The sequence below is a fragment of the Pelobates fuscus genome, chromosome 9, assembly GCF_036172605.1.
Source record: "Pelobates fuscus isolate aPelFus1 chromosome 9, aPelFus1.pri, whole genome shotgun sequence".
Lineage (NCBI taxonomy): Eukaryota > Metazoa > Chordata > Amphibia > Anura > Pelobatidae > Pelobates > Pelobates fuscus.
In genome coordinates this window covers 132,413,984-132,438,918 of record NC_086325.1, presented here as the reverse complement: position 1 = coordinate 132,438,918, position 24,935 = coordinate 132,413,984, and the positions used below count along the sequence as shown (strand labels likewise).

The 24,935-nt window shown below is 44.8% G+C and overlaps 1 protein-coding gene across 1 annotated transcript in view; it reads right to left on the bottom strand.

The window, feature by feature from the left end:
- The window catches only part of NCS1 (neuronal calcium sensor 1), a 99,319-nt gene that overhangs the window by 58,079 nt on the left and 16,305 nt on the right, over positions 1 to 24,935 (bottom strand). The window contains exon 2 of the mRNA XM_063432430.1: positions 1,269 to 1,293. Coding sequence (XP_063288500.1) covers positions 1,269 to 1,293 — 25 coding nt within the window. The remainder of the gene's footprint in view (positions 1 to 1,268; positions 1,294 to 24,935) is intronic.

The window sequence follows — 24,935 nt, the reverse complement described above, 5'->3', positions numbered from 1 at the left end:
GTTTCTTAGAACACACAATGTATCTACATACACATACAATGTGTAGATATGCATACTTGTTTTAAATGTTTAACTGTTATTGCGGGTACACTGCATTAAAGAATGTGTGTTTAAAAACGCTAATCTTACCTTGATGTGCTAGATAAACCTACTGTGTCCCTCTCTTACTGTAGCATAGTAAATGCAATGGCAACTATTATTTCTTACAGGATAAAACAATGTTTTCCCTAATGCGATCACATGATGACCTAACATTTTGACAAACCAGATATACAAAGAAATCAAGTATAACCCCTTGATTACAATCCCTTCATTTGGTGTGGTACAAAACTACTTCGTTTTCACTGTTGGATCCCCATGTTGCATTCCTGTCTAGCCATCTTAAGTAATAACAATAAAAACAAAATATATTTGAGACTTATGTACAAAGAGAAATTCTTCGGCAAATTGCCAAATATGGAAAAATCATCAAGGGCGTTACGTTGTTTCCACGGTGATTGCTTAACTTTGACCACTTTGCAACTGAATTGCAGCTCATACATAAAGCCAATTGTAATCAATACAATTTATATTGTCAATAAAGCATTTATCCTATAGAATGTCTCTTTAATTTCTGTTTGGAGACTGAATTTAAGATCCACCTCTCTGCACCATTCAAACATCGTTCAGGTTTGGGTGCACTGTGCAAGATTCAAGCTGGCATGTAGCACTTCTCAAAGCTATTCACTAAGCTGTGAATTTCAAACTGTAGGCCAAAATAGCTGAACTGAGAACATAGCTGACTTAAGGATTTTTAATTTCAATTTGACTATTTCGGCCTATAGTTTGAAACTCACACTGTAGAGCAGATTCCCAGTTGTTGTAAAACTACAACCACCATGATGCTTTGCATGCCTGTAGCATGACTTCAGAATGACAAAGCATCATGGAAGTTGTAGTTTTAAAACATCTGGGGGGATCTACTTTTTCGTCACACCTGCTGTACGGTTTTATGGGGAAAAAAAAACTCCAAATTGTACTGAACTTCAAATCCAAATAGCAAATAAAAAGCAAAAAATATTTGATCTGGAAAAATAATTCTCCAAATCGACTCTAGTCCTAACTGGTCTATTTTAACCTGGAATTTGCCCATTAAATCCCATTATCTACAACTCACAATTTGGCCGATAAAATCCCGTTAGTGAATTCTACTCAAACTGATTGATGGGCACTGCAGTAACGTGTGCTATTCAGATATCATAAAGCGATTAAAATGAATTGTAACTCACCACTGCTGCACCTCCTTCTCTGTAACTGCAAGAGAATATAAGAAAGGGCATTAGTTAGACAAAGTTCCGAGCTTTTTCTACATAGAAAATAGTCTGCAAATAGTGTGTCACAATGTAATGAGAAATGAGACCACACACAGTGCTGTGTACAGCATCAGTCCTATTTTAAGATGAATCACTACCGCTTCATGCAGTTTTTATCAATGAATCATGCAATATTCTGCTACAAAGCCCCTGGTACCTAGTTAAACCCTTCATTGCCAGATCTAAACACAAAAAGCGCAGCAATTTCTCCGAGCCTTTTCAGTGCAAGAGGCGGTTACTTGGCTCTGCGTAAATAACTTTAGTGATTTTTCTAATATAAGATTGTTATTTTATGCTCGACTGGAGTTACTGTTATTATTTGTATTAAAAGAAATATGCATTAGTAACTCAATATTCCCCCTAAGCATTTGTGATTGTGTTAAATAAAAAGAATTACACCTTCAGTAGGAATAAAAGGAAATCAATAGACAATACAGGAGGTTTGAAGATAAGGACTTTTTTTCTTTACCGTTTCCTGGTTGGATCGCTTACAAAGGACTACTTAGAGGGAACACTATATTGGATATGCATTGGAATAGGAGCTAGCTAAATATGCATGCAGACATATATATATGTATATGGAGAAGAACTAAAACTGGGATATGTGATAGGGCACATCCTGGGTCTAACACAAATTCGGAGCAAAACCACCCACTACAAGAAGTAATTGTCCCGTTTTATACCATTTATTCCACTAAATGTAAAAAAAAAAAAAAAAAGGTCATAAAAATAATATTTTTAAAAATTCATAAAAAAATAAATAAATTATACATATATATATATAATGGAGTGCACACATTATATAGCCCAGTATACCAGTGTGTCTAAGAAATGGTGCATGAAATACATGGATATCAACTGAATATTTGGCCTAAAGAATGATGATTTTAGGTGGAATGGACAGTATTAAGATGGTGTATATAGAACCCATAGAGTATAGAGTATAACAGCATTTGAAATACCACTTAGTACCAGGGCCGCCAGTTGGCCACCCTGGACAGACCTGTTATCAATCATTAACATACCTGCAGAATGTGAAACTACAGAGTACATTTGTTGCCCCTTTATTAACTTAGCATTATCAGCTTTCTCCAACACCATCCAGAGTGTCTATGTCCCTCATAACATGATGATCAGATTTGAATTATAAATGGTGCTACAAAAATTGGATTGCGGAATGGAACGAGGGGTGCACATTCACACACAATAAAATCGTTACTAGGGGCGTGGCTTGGCTGCCGATGGAATAGGACGCAGGAGACCAGAGCTCCTAGGCCCCAACCCGCAAAAACCCAATAAAACGCAGCGAAAATTGCAAACTATATGGGGAGAACCAAACGTGGGGCCACCCCCAAACCCCCGCACACACACGGGACCCACACACCGGGCCCGATGGATGACTATCTCTCTACCCCGCTCACCCTGGGGAGACCACGCGATGAAGGCAAGATGGCGCCCTCATCACCGGGACCTAGCAGTCCGGCAGAATCCACAAGGAGCTCCCCAAGGGGAGATGCCCTTTCCCAGTTGTCCGCTGACCTCGCAGCCATATCAGCGAATATGCTCACACGCAAAGACAAAGCAGACCTTGTGGCGGAGCTCCGCACCGCGATCCGAGAGGAAATCACGGCAGTTCGGAGGGATCTTGCGGCCCTGGAGACGAGGGTTGACGCCCTGGAGGAATACCGCTTGCACACCACCAATCACTCGCAGGCAGCCGATCTAGCAACGTCGAGGCAAGGTAACATGCTCCTAGACCTCAGACGACAAACGGAGGACCTTGATAACCGTGGGCGCCGCAATAACATCCGGGTGCGCGGCCTACCGGAATCCGAGGGGGAGACGCCCCATGAGCTCCTGACAGGCCTGTTCTCCCATATCCTAGGAGAAGAGGCCCCAGCAGACTTCGGCCTGGAAAGAGCCCACAGAGCATTGAGGGCCCCGCGCAGGGACGGCTTGCCCAGGGACCTAATCTGCTGCTTGCAGTCCTTTCAACTGAAAGAAACCATCATGAGGGCTGCCAGATCGCAACGCACCATCAGATACAGAGAAGCCCAAATATCCCTATACCAGGACCTATCCACGCTCACTTTGGATGCCCGACGAGCACTGAAAACAGTAACCAGCCTCCTGCGGGAGAAGAGGATCCCATACAAATGGGGGTTCCCATTTAGCCTACAAGCTAGAGTGGACGGACAATGGCACATTATGAGATGGCCTAATGACACTCCCCGATTTCTACGGGCCGTTGGCCTACCACCCATGACAATTCCAAACTGGATATTGGACTACCCGCCGACTCGCCCCACTGGACCCACCATCCCGGCGGAGAATCTTTTTGACGACCACACGGGCCCGCGCCCGAGACGGGGCGGCCCTGTAGCTCCGGAGGAATAGACGAGAAACCACTTTGCACTGACCGGGCAGCTACTACACCACAAGCCGCCGGATCCCTGCACCATAAGCGGAGATGAACCTGCCAAACACCTGCCCCCCTTGCCGTAAAAGCCCAGTTACACCATGTGAAGCAGACTCCACCCGAACTGGTATGTACTACAAATACACTCCATCCCCGCCATTCATACACAGGCCCGGGACTTATGCCCACTTGGGAGGGGAGAGGGTATGCGAAGAAGGGAGTTCACGGCGGCACCGAGATGGAGACTACCCCCTCACAGTCACAGTAATAGCATTGATAAGGGGGAACCAGCATAGGTTGGGAGGGAAGGGCCCATGGAGGGAGATGGGGATTCCACCAGGGGTTATTGAATGTCACCAAGCACAGGGGACATTGCTGCCCAAACCCGACAGGGCCGCTGAGTCCAGAACTGCTCGATGATCTAGTCAGGCCCTGAACTCTCCCCAATGGACCTAACACGAGACACTCGGCGCTCGCAGCCGTTCAACCTTATACAAGGCGACCCGCGGGTACTAGGCCCTAAGGCGCGCAGCTCACGTCAGCCTCGTTGGCTAGACTGATCCATAGCCAAGATTAGCTCAGAATGGGTCACCCAGACACAAAACCCAGACGATACGCATCAAACAGGCCTGGATTAGAACAGATGAGCATAAGTCCGACTACGAAACCCTGTGATCATGTATTATGGTTGGGCATAGACACACGGGGCGGGGGAACAGGGGGTACGTGAAGGCCCGGGACGCAGTACACTACGAATAAGCAATGAAGGGAAACGCACCCACCGCACCTCTGTGACCTAGAGGGCCTCCCGCCGCTACCACAGTTAATAGCAGGCTTGGGGCCCGATCGCGGGGTCCGGCGGCCGCGGCATTTAGATAACCTGAGATAGGGATCATGCAATGTGTGAAGTAATGTAAATGTTTATTGTCTGAAACTCTATGGTTTTCTTGTTTCTGTTAAATGTTGCCCCAGACCGGCCTTAACATGCCCAGATAGTACTGACCCAATGCTGTAACAGACTAGACCGAAATACTGAAATACCCCGACCAGCGAGCCCTTGACCCTAGACTTGACAGAGGCCCCCTGAGAGATGGTCAGACCACTGGAATCCCGGTGGCCCGAGAGCCGAGACAATGACAATGAGACTGAACACGGCAGGTGGCCCCTCTAAAGCCTGATCACCAGAAGACCCAAACTAAGACGCCCCCTCTCTCATACGTTACCACTACCATAACAAAGAGACACCCCACTCGACAGACGACTACGAAAATAGACAATCACCCCCAGCGGGTTGGGAGACCTGGGAGACAGACACGGACTAACTTCAGACAACTGAGTGACTGACACCGTTGGCTGCCCTCCCCGCACCTCACGCAACTGACCAGACTTGTACATACCGGTCGGAATTCGGCGGAACCACAGGTTGGCCTCCGCCGAAGATAGCCTCCGACCGAGGTTCGACGTTGCACCCACCTGACCTGATCACCCCCCCAAACTTCCCCCCCCCACCTGGTTATACGACCCCTTAGCCCCCCCTCACCCCGGACCCATCCCGCTACCCCGGCCGCACGCACAGGACACCAGGGGGAGACCCCCGGCCCGCGAAACCATGTCGGGCATTCGCCCAGCACAATTGAAAATATGGTCAAACAACACCCGAGGCTTGAATGTCCCGGAGAAGCGATCCCAATTACTTCGCCACCTGTGGGCCGAGAGAGTGTCGGTAGCATTCCTGCAGGAGACGCACTTCATGAGCAGATCCCAGCCCAAACTCGAGAACAACAGATTCCCCCAAGGGTTCTACGCTAGCCACCCAGATGCCAAAAAAACAGGGGTCGCGATACTGATTGCACACACGGTCCCGTATCAACACAGGGAAACACTCGCAGACCCGAATGGGAGGTATGTATTCATCAAGGGCACAATAGCTGAACACACATACACACTGGCATGCATCTACAGTCCAAACCGAACACAACACACATTCCTAGCCAAGACACTAGCCAAACTAGACCGCTTTAGAGAGGGCCTCCTCATACTAGCGGGAGATCTGAACCTCCCCCTGAACCCACGCCAAGACACCTCGAGAGGTATTAGTGCCATACCACCACACTGCCTACAGGCAGCTAGGAGATCCCTGCACAAGGCGGGGTTGGCTGACAGCTGGAGGACAGCCCACCCAGATGGTAAGGATTATACCTGTTATTCGGCGGTGCACAAGTTGTACAGCCGAATAGATTACATCTTCATATCGCAGGAACACCTGTCGCTCCTCCGGGAAGCGCACATAGGGATAGCCTGCCAGTCTGATCATGCCCCTACAATGATGCAAATCAACTCCCCCCTTTTTAAACCAACGGAACGCCAATGGAAACTCAACGAGTCCATTCTGGCGGACCTGGTGATCCGTACCGAGGCACACCAGACCATCACTCAATACTTTGAACTTAACGAGACCCCTGACATGCCCCCGCTGACTCTATGGGAAGCACATAAATGTGTAATCCGAGGGCACTTTATATCAAAATGCACCCACCGTAAGAGGGAAAAGACACGCCGCACCGCAGACCTGTCAAAACGGATCGCAGACCTGGAATGCGCCCACAAACAGACTTTAGACGACACCACCTATCTCCAGCTAACAGAGACCCGAAGGGAACTTAGAGACCTCCTTGCTCAGGAACACCTACACATACTGAGGAAATCATCCAGGTTCTTCTACGAGTTTTCCAATAAAAGCGGGAGACTCCTGGCACAAATGCTCCGAACCAAGAGGAGGGCACAACACATACACAAGCTTCAGACACGGGCGGGCACCCACACCAGCATGCCCAAAGGGATCATGGAAGCCTTCAGATCCTACTATACAGACCTTTACAACCTCAATCCACCCTCACAGGACGCCCCAAGTCGAACCCAACTCCAGAATATAACAAACTACCTATCGAAACACATCACCCGCAAGATCACTCCCGAAATCGCAGAAGACCTGGACAGCCCCCTGACACTGGAGGAATTGACCCTGGCACTAAAACGCTCAAAAACGCACCGGGCTCCGGGCCCAGACGGTCTCCCGCTCACATACTTGCGTTCATTCCAGGACATCCTCCTACCAAGACTCCTCGCAGGCCTTAACTCCATAAGAGATGGTGGGAGCTTTCCCACGGACTCCCTGGCGGCGACAGTCACGGTCATTCCCAAGGAGGGCAAGGACCCCACCATCTGTGCTAACTACAGGCCCATCTCGTTATTGAATGCCGACCTGAAATTATTCACCAAGGCCCTTTCCTTGAGGCTGGCACGAATAATGCCTGACCTGGTCCACCCGGACCAGGTGGGCTTTATCCCGGGAAGAGAAGCCAGGGATGACACCATAAGAGCCCTTAATGTCATTCATGTCGCCAGGAAATCCAACAGAGCGACGGTACTCATATCAACAGACGCCGAAAAGGCATTCGATAGGGTGAACTGGAGGTTTATGGCCGAAACGTTACGACATATGGGCCTTGGACCACACATGCGCTCTTGGGTCTCCGCGCTTTATACCACCCCGACTGCGAGGATCAGAATCAACGGAGCCTTGACAAAGGCATTCCCCATCAGTAACGGCACACGTCAGGGATGCCCCCTGTCCCCTCTCCTGTTTGCCCTCACCCTGGAACCGTTCCTGGAGGCGGTCAGACAGGACGGGGGAATAGCGGGGGTCCAGGTGGGCGGAGAAGAACATCGGGTGGCGGCATACGCCGATGATATGCTCTTCTTTCTAGAACAGCCACTAATATCGGTCCCCAACCTACTGCGGGCATTTGAGACCTACGGACGACTCTCCGATCTGAAGCTAAACATCGACAAATCCGAAGCCATGACAATATCGAGAGATGAGGGCCTCGAAACCCGACTCAGCTCCCAATTCACGTTCTCTTGGTGCACATCCAAACTTCGCTACCTGGGCACCTGGCTGCCGAAAGACCTATCACAACTATACCCTCTGAACTTCCTCCCCATCCTGGCATCCATACAACAGGACCTGGCGCGCTGGACGGGTCACTACATATCGTGGTTCGGCCGCATTAACGCGGTAAAGATGAATATCCTGCCTCGGCTGCTCTATTTATTCGCAACCCTGCCAACAAGGATCCCTGGAGCCTTCTTCAGGTCGGCGGAGACGGCCATCCGAAAATTCGTATGGAATCAGAGACCGACCCGACTCCGTAAGACCACACTAGAACGCCCCAAAGCTGCCGGGGGGGTGGGGTTACCCTCCCTCCTCGCCTACCATCAAGCAACCCACCTACATAGAATAGTAGACTGGCACGCCCATCCTAGCCCCAGACGATGGGTACAGATGGAGACGACACAGTACCCAGGTACCATCCCGTCCAGACTCTGGCTGGGGAGACTAACCTACACCGAACTACAGACGGGCAACCCCATCATTGATGCCACACTCAAAACTTGGTGCTCACTTAGATACACCCGTCAATTGACGACCACCCCAAACCCCCTCACCCCAATCACCTATAACCCCGACCTGGCAGGGGGCCTCCCCCCCGCAACCTTTAAAAACATCCAAAGGTCAAACTGGATCTACACGAGGCAATGGTGCACGGGAAATGCACTACGGCCACTGATGGACCTGATGGAAGGACGACCCCCCACACTACTGGACGCGTTTCACTACCACCAGGTGAAGAGATACTATACATTAATGCCCGGTAAAACCCAACTCCACAGGCAACTCACTGAATTCGAGCGAATGTGCACAGACAGGACACACATCGAACACGGGATCTCCCGGATGTACAGTATACTTCAGGAGTCGGAGGATAAGGGCAGGCCAGCCTATGTTAACAAGTGGGAAGAAGAGACCGAAACCCAACTTACGGAGCAGGAGTGGGTGAAAATATACCAGCTCACACACAAATGCTCCATAAGTTCGAAGTTCCAGGAAACAAACTACAAGGTATTGACCCGATGGTACCAAACACCGGAAGACCTCAGACGCATGCGAGTCACAGACACAGGGGAATGCTGGAGATGTGGAACCGAACGGGGTACCCACATACACATATGGTGGACGTGCCGGCACATCAAACCGTACTGGCAGATGATCCACTCAAAGATCAGGGAGATTACAGGCTCAGACATCCCACTACAACCCCTACAGATGCTCCTACACCACACACCCATACCAATACGCACATACAAAAATTCCCTCACCATTCACTTACTTACAGCAGCAAAAGCCCTAATACCACTACACTGGAAAAGCACAACGGTCCCAACATTCCAACAATGGGTGGATAGAGTCGAAACCATCTATGACATGGAGATCATGACCGCCTCCCTGCAGGGGCGCTCCGACAAGTGTGCTCTTAGGTGGTTCCCATGGAAATCATATCTGTCAAATAGGACGGCATAAGCCGTCATCCGAGGCCACACAAGGGTAAGAAACCCGAGACGCGGCCACCAACGGCCTATGAGTAGACTGCTGTTGAAGGGCGCTACTGGCATGGGCGCGCGGGTCGAGGGGTCAAAGGCCGGACACCCCCACCCCCCTGTTCCCCCTGTCTAACCACCCTGATCCTAGGAACCCCCCCCTCCCAAAGTAAACTACTTGGACTGATAAACCGTAGAGACATTCCTACTTACCCTGACCCGCTCCCCATCCTAAGACTATACCTGATAGCACCAAGGACTGATGGGACTATGACCCACCCACTGTAAGCCATGACAAACGGACCTCCCCAACTAAGCACCTCAGCTCCACGAACACGGAAGGGGACAGGTTATGCAAACCCCAGACCTTGATATCGCTCTTTTACGACACCCAAAGTTTTAATCTACCCTGTTGGATTAACCTACAAAGTTATATAGTTATATAAAAAACTCAATAGAATGGTAACACGACTTGTGCCTGGAACTAGACATTGTTAAAACTCAACTATTGTGTATACCCTACTGTTATAACACTTGAGACACGGCTCTTGCATGAGCATGCAAAATGTCTATATTACAAACTCTTGTATTCACTGACTGTACCATTCGAAAAAAATAAAGAATTACAAAAAAAAAAAAAAAAAAAAAAAATCGTTACTATCTCCCAAAGCTTTTCTATGCCAGAAATTATGAGGATTTCATTGTTGAGGCCCATGGAACTTTAGGTACTGTATTGGGTATCAACACCATTTCTGCTACAGTGGACAGACAAGGAGTTTTTACACCATCATGCTGAAGAATATCTAATGAAACCATGGTATAGGTACAGGTGACATTAGGTTACCCTGAATATGTTGGCACTCGGGTCCTACATAAACTAAAATGCTAGCCAAGTTCAGTATTTGATTGACAGCTCTGATGGTTCCTGAATTCGCAACCTGGATTTCGCTTCAGTTTTGATTGTATTTATTAAACCAAGGTTAATTCAAGGCAACATTTATCATGAGATAAAATATAGGTTCCTGAGGATGCCCTAGCTTGAGGGAAAACGCACAGGCCGAAGAGGAGGACTCGATGTTTGACCATTGCATGTTTTATTTACCTGTTACAATTAACTTCCATTTCGATCTAAAATATTCACCTACAGTTTAATATATTCTGGTTAATCTAAACTTGGCAACTACAGTGAGATTGTCACAATGGCTATAATCAGGTTAAATACACTTGTTTTATCATCCTCTCCGATCCCTTAACGAGTTTAATGTTCAACAAGACTGTGACATTAACCCAACGGAAAATACAATGCTCTACTGTAACTGAAGGTAAAATCTTGTTTCTATATTCAGGAGGAACAAACAAAAACGGATCAATATGTCAATATTTACTGGACGTATATATCTTCAACTGAGTCGTCTAGGTTTGAGCACCAAATAGGTATTATCTCACTGGTAGTTTATAGACCCAGTGTTATCTCATGGTGTAACTATTTTTAGTGTTCTCCTAGATTACCTAGATTTAGGAGAAAAAGAAAGAAAGAAATTAAGAAAGAAGGAAAGAAAGAAAGGGGAAATTTGGGGGTTGAGCAGTAAAGGGGGGAGGTCTTCAAAAGTTCAGGATCACTAATTTTTTTTAATAAAAAAAAAAAAAAAAAAGTACATGCGTCATTGGTGAGTTTGAAGAATCATTTTCTTGTTTCCTGTGCAAATCACAGACTCTGATAAACAGCTGATATCGTACGATCTCTGCAGCCTTAGTTTTTTATTTAATCAGTAACTGTCATTGAGTGTTTAATAATCGTGATGGCCGCCTCCATGCTGCAACACCGATAGTTCTTCAAGTGGTAATTCCAGATAAACTCACTGTACCTTGTTATAAAAAAATAATATGAAATGATTTGTATTGTTATTCCAAACTGATTTACAGAAAGAAATATTAGGGGAGAGTGCCACTTTAAACCGAACTGTTATTGTCAGACTTTATTTTTAGATTTAAAGTGCCACTTACAAAACTATCTGTTCAAAAAATCAACCAGTCAGGATATGTTTTGTGATCGACATTAAATGAACGGCCAGAATTCACAGTTAAAATAGCGGATCTCCATGAAAAAAAGGACCTACTTTCGGAGAACTTGGGAGGTCCAGTGCGTGTACTGATCTCCTGTGGCTCACATGTGCCTATCCTCAACCTGCTACATTTACTGCCACAATCAATTACATCAAGAGCCAGGTCATTGCGTTCTCTGGTCTCTGCGGGGTGTTAATGCAATCAGGCTGCCTATTGTTAAATCCCCCTAACGCAGACCTCTTAGAGCCTTCGTAAATTAAGGGATAGAAACCCAGTGACTGCAAAGATTATCTCAGAGAGTAGGACTTGCTGATTGGTCGGAGTGCTTCATTCCCTTGGATATTAATTAGAGGACTCATCTAGAGCGCCTTGATTAGACTGTTTAGTTTCAGTTCTCTTATGTATCCCATCATGTTCCGTTGGTTAGTTCTTTAGTACGTAAAGTAACGGTTCAAACCATTGACTTGCAACGCAGCCAGACTCTCATATTTTCAGTGTTAATAATATGAAAATTATTGAGTTGGGTAATAGCAACATCTAAGTATTTAACCAGGAAAAGTATATTAATATTTATTTACAGTAATTATCACCCTACTTAATGGTATTCATGTTATCATCTTTGGAAGGATAACTGGCTAAGATGACCTTTCCAATAATTTATACCATAACCCTACATAAAAGCACCTATAAAAATTTTAATAATTCTGCCTACCATATGCAAATCCTTGCACAAGAGATCTACAGACCCAAGCAGGGTACATAAAATAAGTTTAGCTGGAGACGGGGCCGGACCGCCATCCTGGCAGGTCGCATTACTGAATGGCTCCTGCTAATCTTCTCAGTTTTTCATTAAAATACGAATTAAACAACTACTAAAAAGACTGAAAATGGTCAGACCTGCATGAGAGGATACCCTGGTTCCGGGGAGAGGATTGCTGCACAGCTTAAGTCCCTCGGTGGGACGCTCTCCGTCTCCCGCGATGGGGAGCGCTCGGGCGGTGAGCGGGGTGGACGGCCGCCGCCCTGCTATCCTGCCCACCAGCGGTCTGACCAAGGAATGAGGCTAGGGGGGTCCGGCCCTGTTCCCCCCCCATGGGCCGGTGGGGGTGATCCCGGCCCCCACCCCGGACCCACCGGCGTGCAAATGCACCAACATGCCGGGCGACGACAGCACAGTTTCAACACTCAGAGGCCGCTCCAAAATGGCAGAGATGGCATAGTGAGCAACCGGAGCCAAAGGGAAGAAGGAAGCGCCCACCTTACACGAACAGACAACCGACATGGGCCACGAGGACGCCGGCAAACACCAAATGAGACTCACCCCGGGCCCAAACACAAGGTGCACGAGCAGCCGGAACCACACTGACTCAAGGATGGCGGCAGAGTACACAATTGGCGGGAACTGGAGCTAACGACCCAACAGTCCAGACCACCTCACAGAAAGAGCCCCCCCAGTGACAAAGCCCTGTAAGCCAAGCAACATGAGGAGGCCGAAATACTTGGACCGACAGCCCGCAGCCACGAGGCCCAACCCAACAGCCAACAAGGCTGCATGATCCTGGCTCCCACCAGAGACAAGCACAGGACTAAAACTCGCAAACATACCAAGGGGGGACTATCACCAAGCCATTTACCTGGACTGAGCCTCACATGGCAGTACCCTGACTCCCGCCCATATGATGCCAATATACCTCACAGACAGGTCCCACAGCAAGAAACTACTGACCCTTATCTGGCGGCTGGGGGGGTTAACCTGGGGTGGACAATTTTAAGCACGATTAAAGCTTTTGTGTATCGTTAACTTAGCTTGCTAGGATTAGTCCTCTAAGCATAGTGTAGCAGGGCAGCTAGTGTGCTAGGCAAACACTATGAATGTTCTTTTAATGCATATTGAGCTAAGATGCTGGTGTAGCTGAGTGGCATTATCTGTACGTTTAAAATCAGAGTTTTCCTTTTATGTTTCCCACAGTTAACTTGCTAGCACTGTACTCATTTAGCGGGCACACTTTTCATAAACAGATTATGCTAGTAAACTCGACAGTAATGCGGAATCGATATAACTCACCGCTCTGTTCATGCATTTCTATATAGAAAAAAAAATTGTGCACTGCTTAAATGCCATAAATGTACAATTAATGTGATATGTCTACGCTTGCGAATGCTGTTGTGGCAGAGTAAGCTGCTTTGTTTATTCATGCACTCAAAAAATAAAGAATAAAAAAAAAATAAAAAAAATAAGCTTAGCTTAGATTAGCCTAAAATTTCCAAATCTGTTTCAAAACCTTTTGATGGTATACTATTAAAGTATATTAGTTTATAAGCAATTAATTGAATACGTAACCAGTATTCAGGCTAAAATATTCTATGGCTATAGCTATTTTGGAGAATTTTTCCAAATAAGTTACTTTGTCCTAATTGTTTAAATTGAGTTTTCAATACGCTGCATTTCCGATATCCGAATTTAGCAATTTTGCTTTACAGATGTGACGCAGCTTTAAAAAAAATATATATATTATTTTGTGTTGCTGCGATAGCATTGACAAGCATATTGCAAACACACATGTAGATACAGGGTCATGGCATACGAGAAAAAAAAGTTGCACATTTTTTATGGTTTTAAGAAACAAGCTGAACTATAGGTCGAATCAGAAAACTAGAGAGAGATCATGCTGCTTTTAACTATTTATTTGAACACGTATTTATCTTGATACAAGTATTTTCTATTACAGATAGTGCACTTCAACAATTTCACACAAAAATTTATGTTTTATTCTACCAATTCATAATCTTTTGTATAATATCTATTTTTTGGGGTTTTGTTGCACACAAAAAAACCTGATTGTTTTGTTTGGTTAGTTTCATTATTCTGTGCTCTTACTCAACTTTGAAGATTCGATCAACATGTATGATAATCACAAGAACCCAGAATAAAAATGTTGTTAATTTGACATGCTGGACATGGTATGTCTGTCACCCACAGATATGGCACATAACAGATTTAAAGCCATTTGTAATATGCTGATACAGCAAGGACAAGAAAGGACAGATCTGTTCATCATTTCATTATGCTATTTAGGTGACATTCAAGGGGACGCCAGCTCGGTATTCTTCACACATACGTTTGGCAGCTTGTCATCATATAGGTATAAGGAAAATGTCAAAGAGCAACATAATATATCTCAAAGATAAGCAACTGCAAGCCACTCCACATCATAACTCCCATCACACCCAGCCAAACAATATGCTGCCTCAGGGCATATTTTATCAGTGCAAGCTCATAGGCATGGACTGTTGTTTAGTCGTTCAGTCTTGTCCGACTGTCCGTGACCATACGGACCATGGCCCGCCAGGTACATCTGTCAGTCACTGCCCCTCTGAGCCCCAACAACTTCATGTTCGTGGTTTCAGTGACCTCATCTATCTGTCTCTGTCGTCCCATTCTTCGTGTGCCTTCAATCTTTCCCAGCATCAGTCTTCTCTAGAGAATTCTGTCTTCTCATTATATGGCCAAAATATTCCAGCTTCAGCCTCATGATCATAGCTTCCAGTGAACAGTTTGTCTTGATTTCCTGTAGTACGGATTTATTGGATCTCCTTGCAATCCAAGGGATTCTAAGCAGTTTTCGCCAACACCACAGTTCAAAGGCATCAATTCTATGATGCTCAGGCTTCTCTATAGTCCAGCTCTCACATCCGTATGTTACTACTGGGAATACCATAGTTCTGACAATGCGGACCTTTGTTGATAGTGTAATATCTTTCGTTTTTACCAGCTTGTCCAAGCTTGTCATAGCTTTCCTCCCCAGAAGCAAACGTCTTTTAATTTCATGACTACAGTCACCATCTGAAGAGATCTTGGATCCCAGGAAAATAAAATCTGTCACTGCCTCCACTTCTTCCCCATCTATTTGCCAGGAACTAAGATTTTCCATGATCTTAGTCTTCTTAACATTAAGCAGCAAGACAGCTTTTGGACTCTCTTCTTTTACCCTCATCAACAGGTCCTTTAGTTCTTCCTCACTTTCAGCCATCAGAGTAGTATCATCCGCGTATTTGAGGTTGTTGATATTTCTTCCAGCAATATTGATTCCAGCTTTGGATTCATCCAGCCCAGCCTTGCGTATAATGTCGTCCGCATATAAGTTGAATAAATAAGGTGACAATATACAACCTTGTCGCACTCCTTTCCCAATCTTGAACCATTATGTTGACCCATGTTTGGTTTTGACTGTGGCTTCTTGGTCCACATACAGATTCCTCAAGAGGCGGATTGAGGTGATCTGGTACTCCCATCTCTTTAAGAACTTGCCACATGTTGTTGTGATCCACACAGCCAAAGGTTTTAGAATAGTCTATGAAGAAGAAGTAGGTGTTTTTCTGGAACTCTCTGGCTTTCTCTATTATCCATCGTACATTGGCAATTTGATCTCTTGTGCCTCGTCCTCTGCGGAACCCAGCTTGTACATCTGGTAATTCACGATCCATATATTGTTTGAGTCGAGCTTGTAGGATCTTAAGAATTACCTTGCTGGCATGCGAAATTAGTGCAATTGTTTGATAATTGGAGCACTCTTTGGCATTGCCTATTTTTAGGATTGGGATGTAGACTGACCTTTTCCAGTCTTTTGGCCACTGTTGAGTTTTAGGCGTGGATTACAACTCCCTAAATGATTAGGGAACTGAAAATAGACTGTCTCTATTACTAAAACTATTTTACATTTTTTAAATAAAACATTTAAGATATTTGCATTTTCTTTGATTGTTTTCAATTAGCGAAAGACAAAATTTGCTCATCATAAAATAAAAAACGATGTCAAAATAAAATGTAAGAAAAAAAATTATTCTATTGCATTACAATACTCCTTGCTCCAAGCAATTTTTATATTGTTTTATTGTTTTATTATTTTTTTCAATTTTCTTTTTTTACCAACAAGTTAGCAATCCTAGCTTTAGGTCGGCGTGTTTCCAACGCCCCCACCTACCCAGAAATAATAAGTTATAGAATACAGGCTGACTCAGAGAGCTGTCTCTGAGCAATTAACAATTACTGCTCTGCAGGCGCGGGTCAGGGACAGGATATTAGACTAGAAGAGGAAAAATGAAAGTCTGAGGAGAAAGTTAAACACAGGGGAGTCTGGAGGAGAAAATAGAAAAAAAAATGACGAGGACACGTAAATGATAAAATTGCGGGGATGAGATTGGGTGGGTGGAAATAGATAAATAAACTCTAGGTTAAAAAATTCAGTTTTTTGCTAATCTACTGGAAGAGAAGAAAAACTACAAAAATACTTAGTAATAATTCCTTACTCGTGAATTCCCTCACCCCAATGCTTAACGCTGGTCAGGGTCAGGTTTATAGTCAGTGACATATCTGGGAACTCAGGTGGTTTGACACAGAGATTTATTTACTGCAATCCTATGAGCAGATACTCTCTGGTGAATTGGAAGATTCTTGGGGTCTCAATGTAACTATGCAAATTCTTATGGTGTTTGTGAAGATTCTAAAAGTATATGGGCAGATTCCCATGGTGAATAAGCAGGATCTTGTGCTGAATGGGTTGGTTTTCAGGGTAAATGGGCAGTTTCTGAGGGCATCAATTTAAAGCTGCAGATTCTCTTTTTGCATGGTGTCACGTTTACATAGATTGATGTGGAGCGCAACTGCAGATTTCTTAGGATTTAAAGTGATGATTAGAAAATTAGAGAATAAAATAGGAATTGTCTATTCAATATAGGAAAATACAGGTACTGTATCTTTAAATACTTCGCTGTTGGTTTAATTGGAGTAAGCAGTTTCCTTTATACATGCAATCTAGCACATTTGGTGTTTGCAGTTTTTTAGGGTAATGAAGAAAGCTATGAATGAAGTTGTAACAGCAGAGATTCGTTTTGGTTTTAGAGATAGCAGGTCAAGGAGCAGCTGGTGCCTGAATGCTTAACGGGCTTGAGAGCAGACTGTAGCAGAAATGCTTGGAGAAACTTGAGAGCAGACTATGGAAGGAATGCTCAGCAGGCTTGAGAAAAGGAAGTTCTTATCAAAGATGAAACAATTGACTTAGCTTCCAGAGGGTGAACTTCAGGTTCCGGAGTTCTCCTCCGGGGAGGTTCTTCCTGAGGCAGGATGAGAGAAGCCCAGATACTAGCCGTGGTCGAGGAGAGGAGAAGGAGGTTAGTTCGAGTTCCAGTCCGGTTCGGTACACAGGTAGGTTGCAGAGAAACTTTCAGCCGGTTTGATATCGCAGTAACGCTGTTCATTAATCCAGCGTCTTGTATCTGGCGCGGTCGCATTATGTAGCGTGGCGAGACCGCGTCAGAGAGGGGGTGTGGCTAAACTCCGTCAACCCAGAAGAGACAAGGAATTACCGGTAACTGGGGCATGACACATGGGCAGATTCTCAATGCAACTCTACAGATTCTCAGTGTTCCGGAGGTTGAGGTAGATGGTCAGATTCTCAGGGTCTAAAGGTTACTGGGAACGATCTCAGGTTGAACAAAGATTCTCAGAACCAGTAACTTAATTCGTACTGAGATTGTTGGGTTGCTACTTTGAATCTGTATGAGTTATTAATTGATAAAGTTCTAATGAATCGCGGGAATAAATCAGTTGTTATAGATAACTCTCAGGATAATTAGATCCTAACTGGATGCCTTAGAACCTACAAAAAGGTCCACTGTGAACACCAGAGGGATATGCACACCTCGAGAAAGATCGAATGATATCAGCAATATATGGAATTTTATTGTTAATCTTTTAGTATCAAGCATTCTATAGTAAACAAGCCCATCCAGTATTTCGTGGGTTAAAACATGGGTTAACTGAGGACATCTTCCCAGGTTAATAACATCATCTAAATGTAAATATTATATGAGTGGACAAAATGCCTAAGGCCCCATAACACAAGGTATACTGCACACAGACAAAGAATGTGATTGGGACGGTCTCTGGAGGACGGAGGAGATCTATAGCATTGTATATGACAGCATTAAAATGATAAATTAGGGGCGGGGCTGGACCGCCGAGCTGGATGGTCGCAGACCAGATCAGCTCCTGCAATTCACACACGTTTAAGCCTATAAACTATGTAAAACTACCTGAATACCGATCAACAGCACTGGTTTTCTGTACTACGGGGACACTGGATCCAGGGTGAGGCTGGCTCACCGAGCTGCAGTCCCCTGGAGGTGAGGCATTCGACAATCAAGTTGGGGCCTGTGCCAGCAGTGAGAGGGGTGGACGGCCGCTGCCCCACTATCCTGCCCGACGGTCCCCGACCAGAGGCCCAAATCCGGAGGGACCCGGCCCTGTCCCCCCCCCTATGGACCGGTGGGGGTGATCCCGGTCCTCACCCAGAGGCTAGGCAGCCAGAGCCGAAAGACGCCACCGCCACGCTCAAGGGCCCGACCGCACTAACAAGATGGCGGACGCCATGTGCGCCGGTGTCAGCAGAGGGGAATGCTCTACAGCGGAGCTCAGAGCATCCAGCGAGGCATCCAGACATGGGCCCAGGGGGTCAGAGGAGTCCGGGGCCTTCCTTCCCTTCATTGCAGCCCAACCGGCGATATCATACCCGCCCACGCAACGAGCCAAGCTAAAGGAGGGCAGCAGCGGAGGCCTAACCGGACCCACAGACTGGGACCCCGCTCAACGATCACCCCTGCCTGTAACTTATGATCCCGTCACCGAGCGAGGCACTCTCACAGCAGGGCCGACCACACTCTTGCCCTACGCACTCCCTGCAGAGCGGCAGCCCCGAAGAGAGCCAAGCAATGACTCCCAGCAGCAAACCAGAATAAGAAACGCCCGCACGTACACTCACCTCCTGATGCCAAAAAGAGGTAAACCTAACCAGACAAGGAAGCAGCCCACAGAAAGCCAGCGAGGAGCCCAGAGACGCGCCTGGAGAGACATCGCCAGAGCCCCAGCCTTGAAAGACACTAACACCCTGTCACAGCAGATCAGGCATCGGCTGACCATGTGTCCGCCACCACCCGCGAAGCATCGAGCCCGCCATGTCGATGGTCTTAGGAGCGTGTGCCAGCTCATAAACTTTCGATCAGCCAGGGTGATATTTTATCTGTAGACTGTTGTTTAGCCTCAGCATGTTTATATACTAAGCCTTTGGGTATAGCTTACCGTACAAATCTTGTCACACACCCAATAGACATGCATTCAAACTACCAGCCAGCATTACACAGCACAACAGTACCTAAGCCTGTTCCACACTATGTTCAACTATGTACTGTACCTTTAATACTTATACATCACACTAATGCCATCTCTGTTATCAACCTTTGAAACACACACTGGCACATGAGCGAGCCGCCAGCTAGATTTCAGATACATCACAGATAATCTAGGGTTAACCTGATATCAAAGCGCAGCAGTTTAATATGCTTTAAGAATGCCGTAACGTACCAATTGATTGATGTCGGATGTAAATACCCAGCATGTATTTAACAGGTTTCATCGAAAAAAAAAAGTGTGCTTTACATCTGAATGTCATACAGCTGTTAATGAATACTTGTTTTTAAAATGTATGCAAATACTGTTGTGGCATTGCTGACATGCGTATGTTATCTCAAGTAAGCAAAAATAAAGAATTAAATATATATATGTATATATAAATTAAACAAGAAAGCATTCTGTGATATATGAAAAAATAAAGACATTTATTTGGACTTTTCATGTATAAGGCAGCAGAGGAAGGTAAATACGCAGAGAACTGAACACGAGAGGGGGTGGGAGAGAGTGAGAGACGCAAGCCAGGAATGACAGTCTGGATAGCAAATTCTTACATTATGGGAGATGCTTCTCGCAGCCAGAAAATAAACAGGAGAAGGATGGCTGTGAACTTGACGAGGGGGTGGAGTGGTCCCTTGGGAGGGGAGAAGCAATTTCACAAAAGCAATTTGCAAGAAACTGTTCTAATTCCCTGCGTAAAAAGGGCCGGCTACCACAGATTCCCCCGAGCCACCTCTCAATCTTAGCTGGCAGTAAATGCATACACTTAGCTGGGCCATGCAGTCACCATCGACATTTTAGGACTGGCACTGATTGTGCTAATGTATAAACAAGCTTTAGCAGCTGCTTGCCCAGAGTCTCCTTCAATCTTAAGGCCTCATCAAAGGCCACTTGAAAGGTTAGGGAGCATTGTGTTTGTTGAGGTGATTTCAACTTTTAGGCCAAAATAGTCAAAATGGAAGCTATTTTTCCAGTTGGGCTACTTTGGCCTGAATTTAATGTATGATACCATGTCCGTCTAAGCACAGCATTTGTTTTGTCGTAAGGGTATTGGTGAGGGAATATAGCCTTTAGACCAGGCCTGTCCAAACTGCGGCCCCCCAGATGTTGCCAAACTACAACTCCCATGATTCTTTCAATGAAACAGATAGCCAGGGAATCATGGGAGTTGTAGTTCAGCAACATCAGGGGGGGGGGCGCAGGTTGGACAGCCCTGCTTTAGACCAAGGGTGCCCAAAAGGTAGATCCCCAGATCTTTTAAAACTACAGTTTCCATGGTGCTTTGTCATTCTAAAAGCATTCCAAAGGTATGCAAAGCATCATGGGAGTTTTACAACATCTGGGGATCTACCTTTGGCTAAAAGCTAACGTAAGCATGATCCTTTACATCTCGTGTTCTTGTATGTTAAAAAAAAAAAGTTTATATGAATGTTTGGTTTTATTACGATTAGACTAGAATGAGGAAGTTTTAGCTAATTCTAGAAGGATTCAGAGGGTCTAACTTGTTCATGGCTGTGTAGATGATTAGTGTTGCTACTCAAGACACAAGTTATTCACTAGTAAAGCTAGCCAGGAATTCAAAATGAATTAAACAGAATTTCAAATTAAGACCAAAGTAGTCAAACTGCAAGCAGAGCTGATTTGCAGACTTTTTCAGTTTGGGCTATTATGGCCTTACATTAGAAATTTACCTTGAGTTCCTAACAATTGTCGCTTTAGTGATAGTGTAAGTACAGGACAACTGATCTGGTTGCCAGAGATCTTGGAGATAACATTGAAATGGTTAAGAATCATAATGGTGGGAGTGTTGCTGATGAGGGGATTTGCCAGTGATGAAAAGTGATGAGGAGTCCCCAAAAAGAGGACGGCTTAGTCTAGCACACATATCTGCTGGGCTAATACGCCAACCTGCCGACCAGTAAGACACCGCTGTTCATGTGCACTATAAAAGTGCTCCTCAATGAGCAGGGATGCCTTGCGACGATGCAGCAGAGTTAATAGCACATATAAGAATACTTTGGTCATCTTGTGGAATGTTTCGTGGGGAAATATGGACACCAGAACAAAAAAAAAACTAGTCTCCTGGGCCGTACTCTCAATAGCTTGCTCTTACCACCATTAAAGTAATATATTTTATACATACAGGCTTCCAAGTGTGTTTTTTTTTTTTTTTTTTTTTTTATGATATGCCATGAATGACTATACACAGCCGTATGCTAGTAGCATTTTATCTCAAACCACATAGATTCTTGGAAATGATGAAGGTTTGACCCAGAGTACTATACTCTCAGGAAGTGTGTCCACAGTCCCAAGGTCATTACTCATTCCATTAAAAAAAATGTTTGTTTTTTTAAATCCCAAAAGACGTGGGCAGGATATATAGGAAACATGCACATATGGAGTATTAAGTGGTGTTTAGATGATGGGAAGACATCTTATATCTCTCCAGCTGGTGGACTACACCTCCCATAATGCTCTGCTGTCCAGTATAACGCAAGTTTGTTTGTCACTGAAGTAGGTGCACTCATACATACCTCCCATGTTTCACTATTTAGGAGGGACAGTCCCTACTTTGGGCCCAAATCCCTTTTTTTCTGTTTTCTATCCCAATGTCCTTCTTTTCTAGGAGCCCCATATTGTTTGTGCGTTTGATTGTATAACAGAGCTCCACGGCAATATTACTCGCAGGAATGTGTCTTTAAAATGACAAGTAATGTATTTAGAAGTCAGTCAGTGTAAACAAGATACATTGTCCTTGATCTAAACTACATTTTAGTTGCTTAAATTGTTATTAATAACACAGCTAAAACTTTTTTTGTTTAATTTCTTTTTATTGTCATTAGCTAAAACTTTACCCCCAAGAATGAAAGCGCCCCTCTTTGTCCATTTGAAATGTTGGCAGGTATGCGGCGGCCGATGCCGGGGCAGAGTCGTATTCACTCAAATAATAAATTGTGTTTGGTACTATAAAATGAATATCATGCTAACACCTCTTTAACCAAGAAAATTAGGGAGTAAGAGTCCAACATATCCCGTACCCCGATTCCTCTCCTGCAACTGTCAACACAAAAAAAGACACTAAGCCCTCAGTGAATACTTTTCTACCCTTACCCTTACATGTTGTGTGACTGTACTCCAGTCCCTCTAGCATGTAAGCTCATCGAGCAGGGCCCTCAATCCCTCTGTTCCTGTGCGTCCAACTCGTCTGGTTACAAATACGTGTCTGTTAGTCCACCCATTGTACAGTGCTACAGAACTTGTTGGTGCTTTATAAATAATAATAATAATATCTGCTTGAAGACGGGTAATATACAGGAACATTTTAGTGAATTGTGTGAAAATTTAAAGTACATTTCCAAATCACTGCAATTCATTATCAAAAACTAAAATAAAAATCCTCGAAATCAGTTTTGCTTAGTGTTGGCTATTTTGGCAATTAGATGAAAAAACACTGTAAGTTAAGAGACACTCAAGGTTCCAAATGCGCAGGAATTAATCTGACAGCAAATCATAAATAAAATAACTAGATGTGTATTTTTTTTTGTAAAAACATTTTGTGCTATAACTACAACTCCTAGTGCCCGAATAAGGAATCACCGGCAGCGAATCTACCTCTTTCATTCACTTACAGAAGGTCTCATTCCTTTTGTTAACAATACAAAACAATCATACTGAGATGACCAGGACTGGCTGGATTAACCCCTTAAGGACACGTGACATGTCATGATTCCCTTTTATTCCAGAAGTTTGGTCCTTAAGGGGTTAAAGGACCACTCTAGTGCCAGGAAAGCATACTCGTTTTCCTGGCACTAGAGTGCCCTGAGGGTGCCCCCACCCTCAGGGACCCCCTCCCGCCCGGCTCTGGAAAGGGGAAAAGGGGTAAAACTTACCTTTTTCCAGCGCTGGGCGGGGAGCTCTCCTCCTCCTCTCCGCCTCCGTTCCTCCCCGTCGGCTGAATGCGCACGCGCGGCAAGAGCTGCGCGCGCATTCAGCCGGTCACATAGGAAAGCATTCATAATGCTTTCCTATGGACGGTTGCGTGCTCTCACTGTGATTTTCACAGTGAGAATCACGCAAGTGCCTCTAGCGGCTGTCAGTGAGACAGCCACTAGAGGAAATAGGGGAAGGCTTAACTAATTGATAAACATAGCAGTTTCTCTGAAACTGCTATGTTTATAAAACAATTAGTTAACCCTAGCTGGACCTGGCACCCAGACCACTTTATTAAGCTGAAGTGGTCTGGGTGCCTAGAGTGGTCCTTTAAGATGTCTCCACTGGAACAGAATTAGATTAGCTGCAATTTTTTAAAGCTTTTTATGTAATATCCCTGTAATGTTTATTAAAATAGCCTTCAGGTGGCAATGAATATATGTTATCTTAACAGTAGCTCCTTTGAGAGATTAGCTAATATCCTGTAAGTCCATGAGGAGTGTAAAATCCATACATGTCCTTATGACATACTTGTCCTGACTCTAACCTCTGTCTGATAGCTAATTAGACTGGGGCATCAGCGTGCACACCAGAAAGGTCGCTGTGACTGATGGTGAATCAGTGATCACATAGTGACATTCTCTGCTTCTGCAGAAGAAAGAGAGTTTTGTCAATTTCTTACAAAAAAATTACATTTTTGGCAGGTAGGATTGAGCGTCTGCAAGTGACAGTGAAACCTCACAATGAAGCCTGGGGTCTCTCTGCATAGAATACAATGTATATATTTCGAGGGGACTCTTTAAGCGCCATTGCAATCTATACTTATTTGTGTGAGTTTTGGTATAAGATCCCATGTTTCTGTTTTCCATTTACACTGTTGCTTATTATAACTGCAACAATTTCCAAAAATCACATTGATTAAAATGGAAGGCTACTGATTGGTGGAGCCTCTTCCTGGTCTGGTTATAGTTTGCTGCTGCTGAACTTACCTGCACAAGTGCAGTAGCTACAAGAACGTTAGAGGTTTTGAATTTTATTTTTTGCATAAAAAAAAATGGGGGACATTTCCAACCTAGTGTCTGTTTCAAAAATACATTCTATCTACAGTGTAGATGTAAATAATTATTTTGCTTTTGAGTCTATTTATAAAAGAAAATGTAAAACAAAAAGCAAAGCAATGCACTATTATTCTTAGATGTGCACAGAGCCAACATACCCCAACCGTACCCACCTAAATGGGTATTACCCCCAACCAGACATTTACGTCCTCATAGTGACTGCCTCAGGAGAAGATCCTGACTTGACTGTTAAAGTAACATTCCAAGTGGTTATGGTGTGAGGAATACCCTTGAACCCCTCCCATTCTAAGTAGTCACACGGTTTAAGTACAATTTGATATCGAATCTGGGGTCCACTACAGGTACAGAAGAGCCACCAGTTCTCTGTCTGAGCCAAGTCAAGCGGTGCATGGATTAGCCCTTTGTCTCAG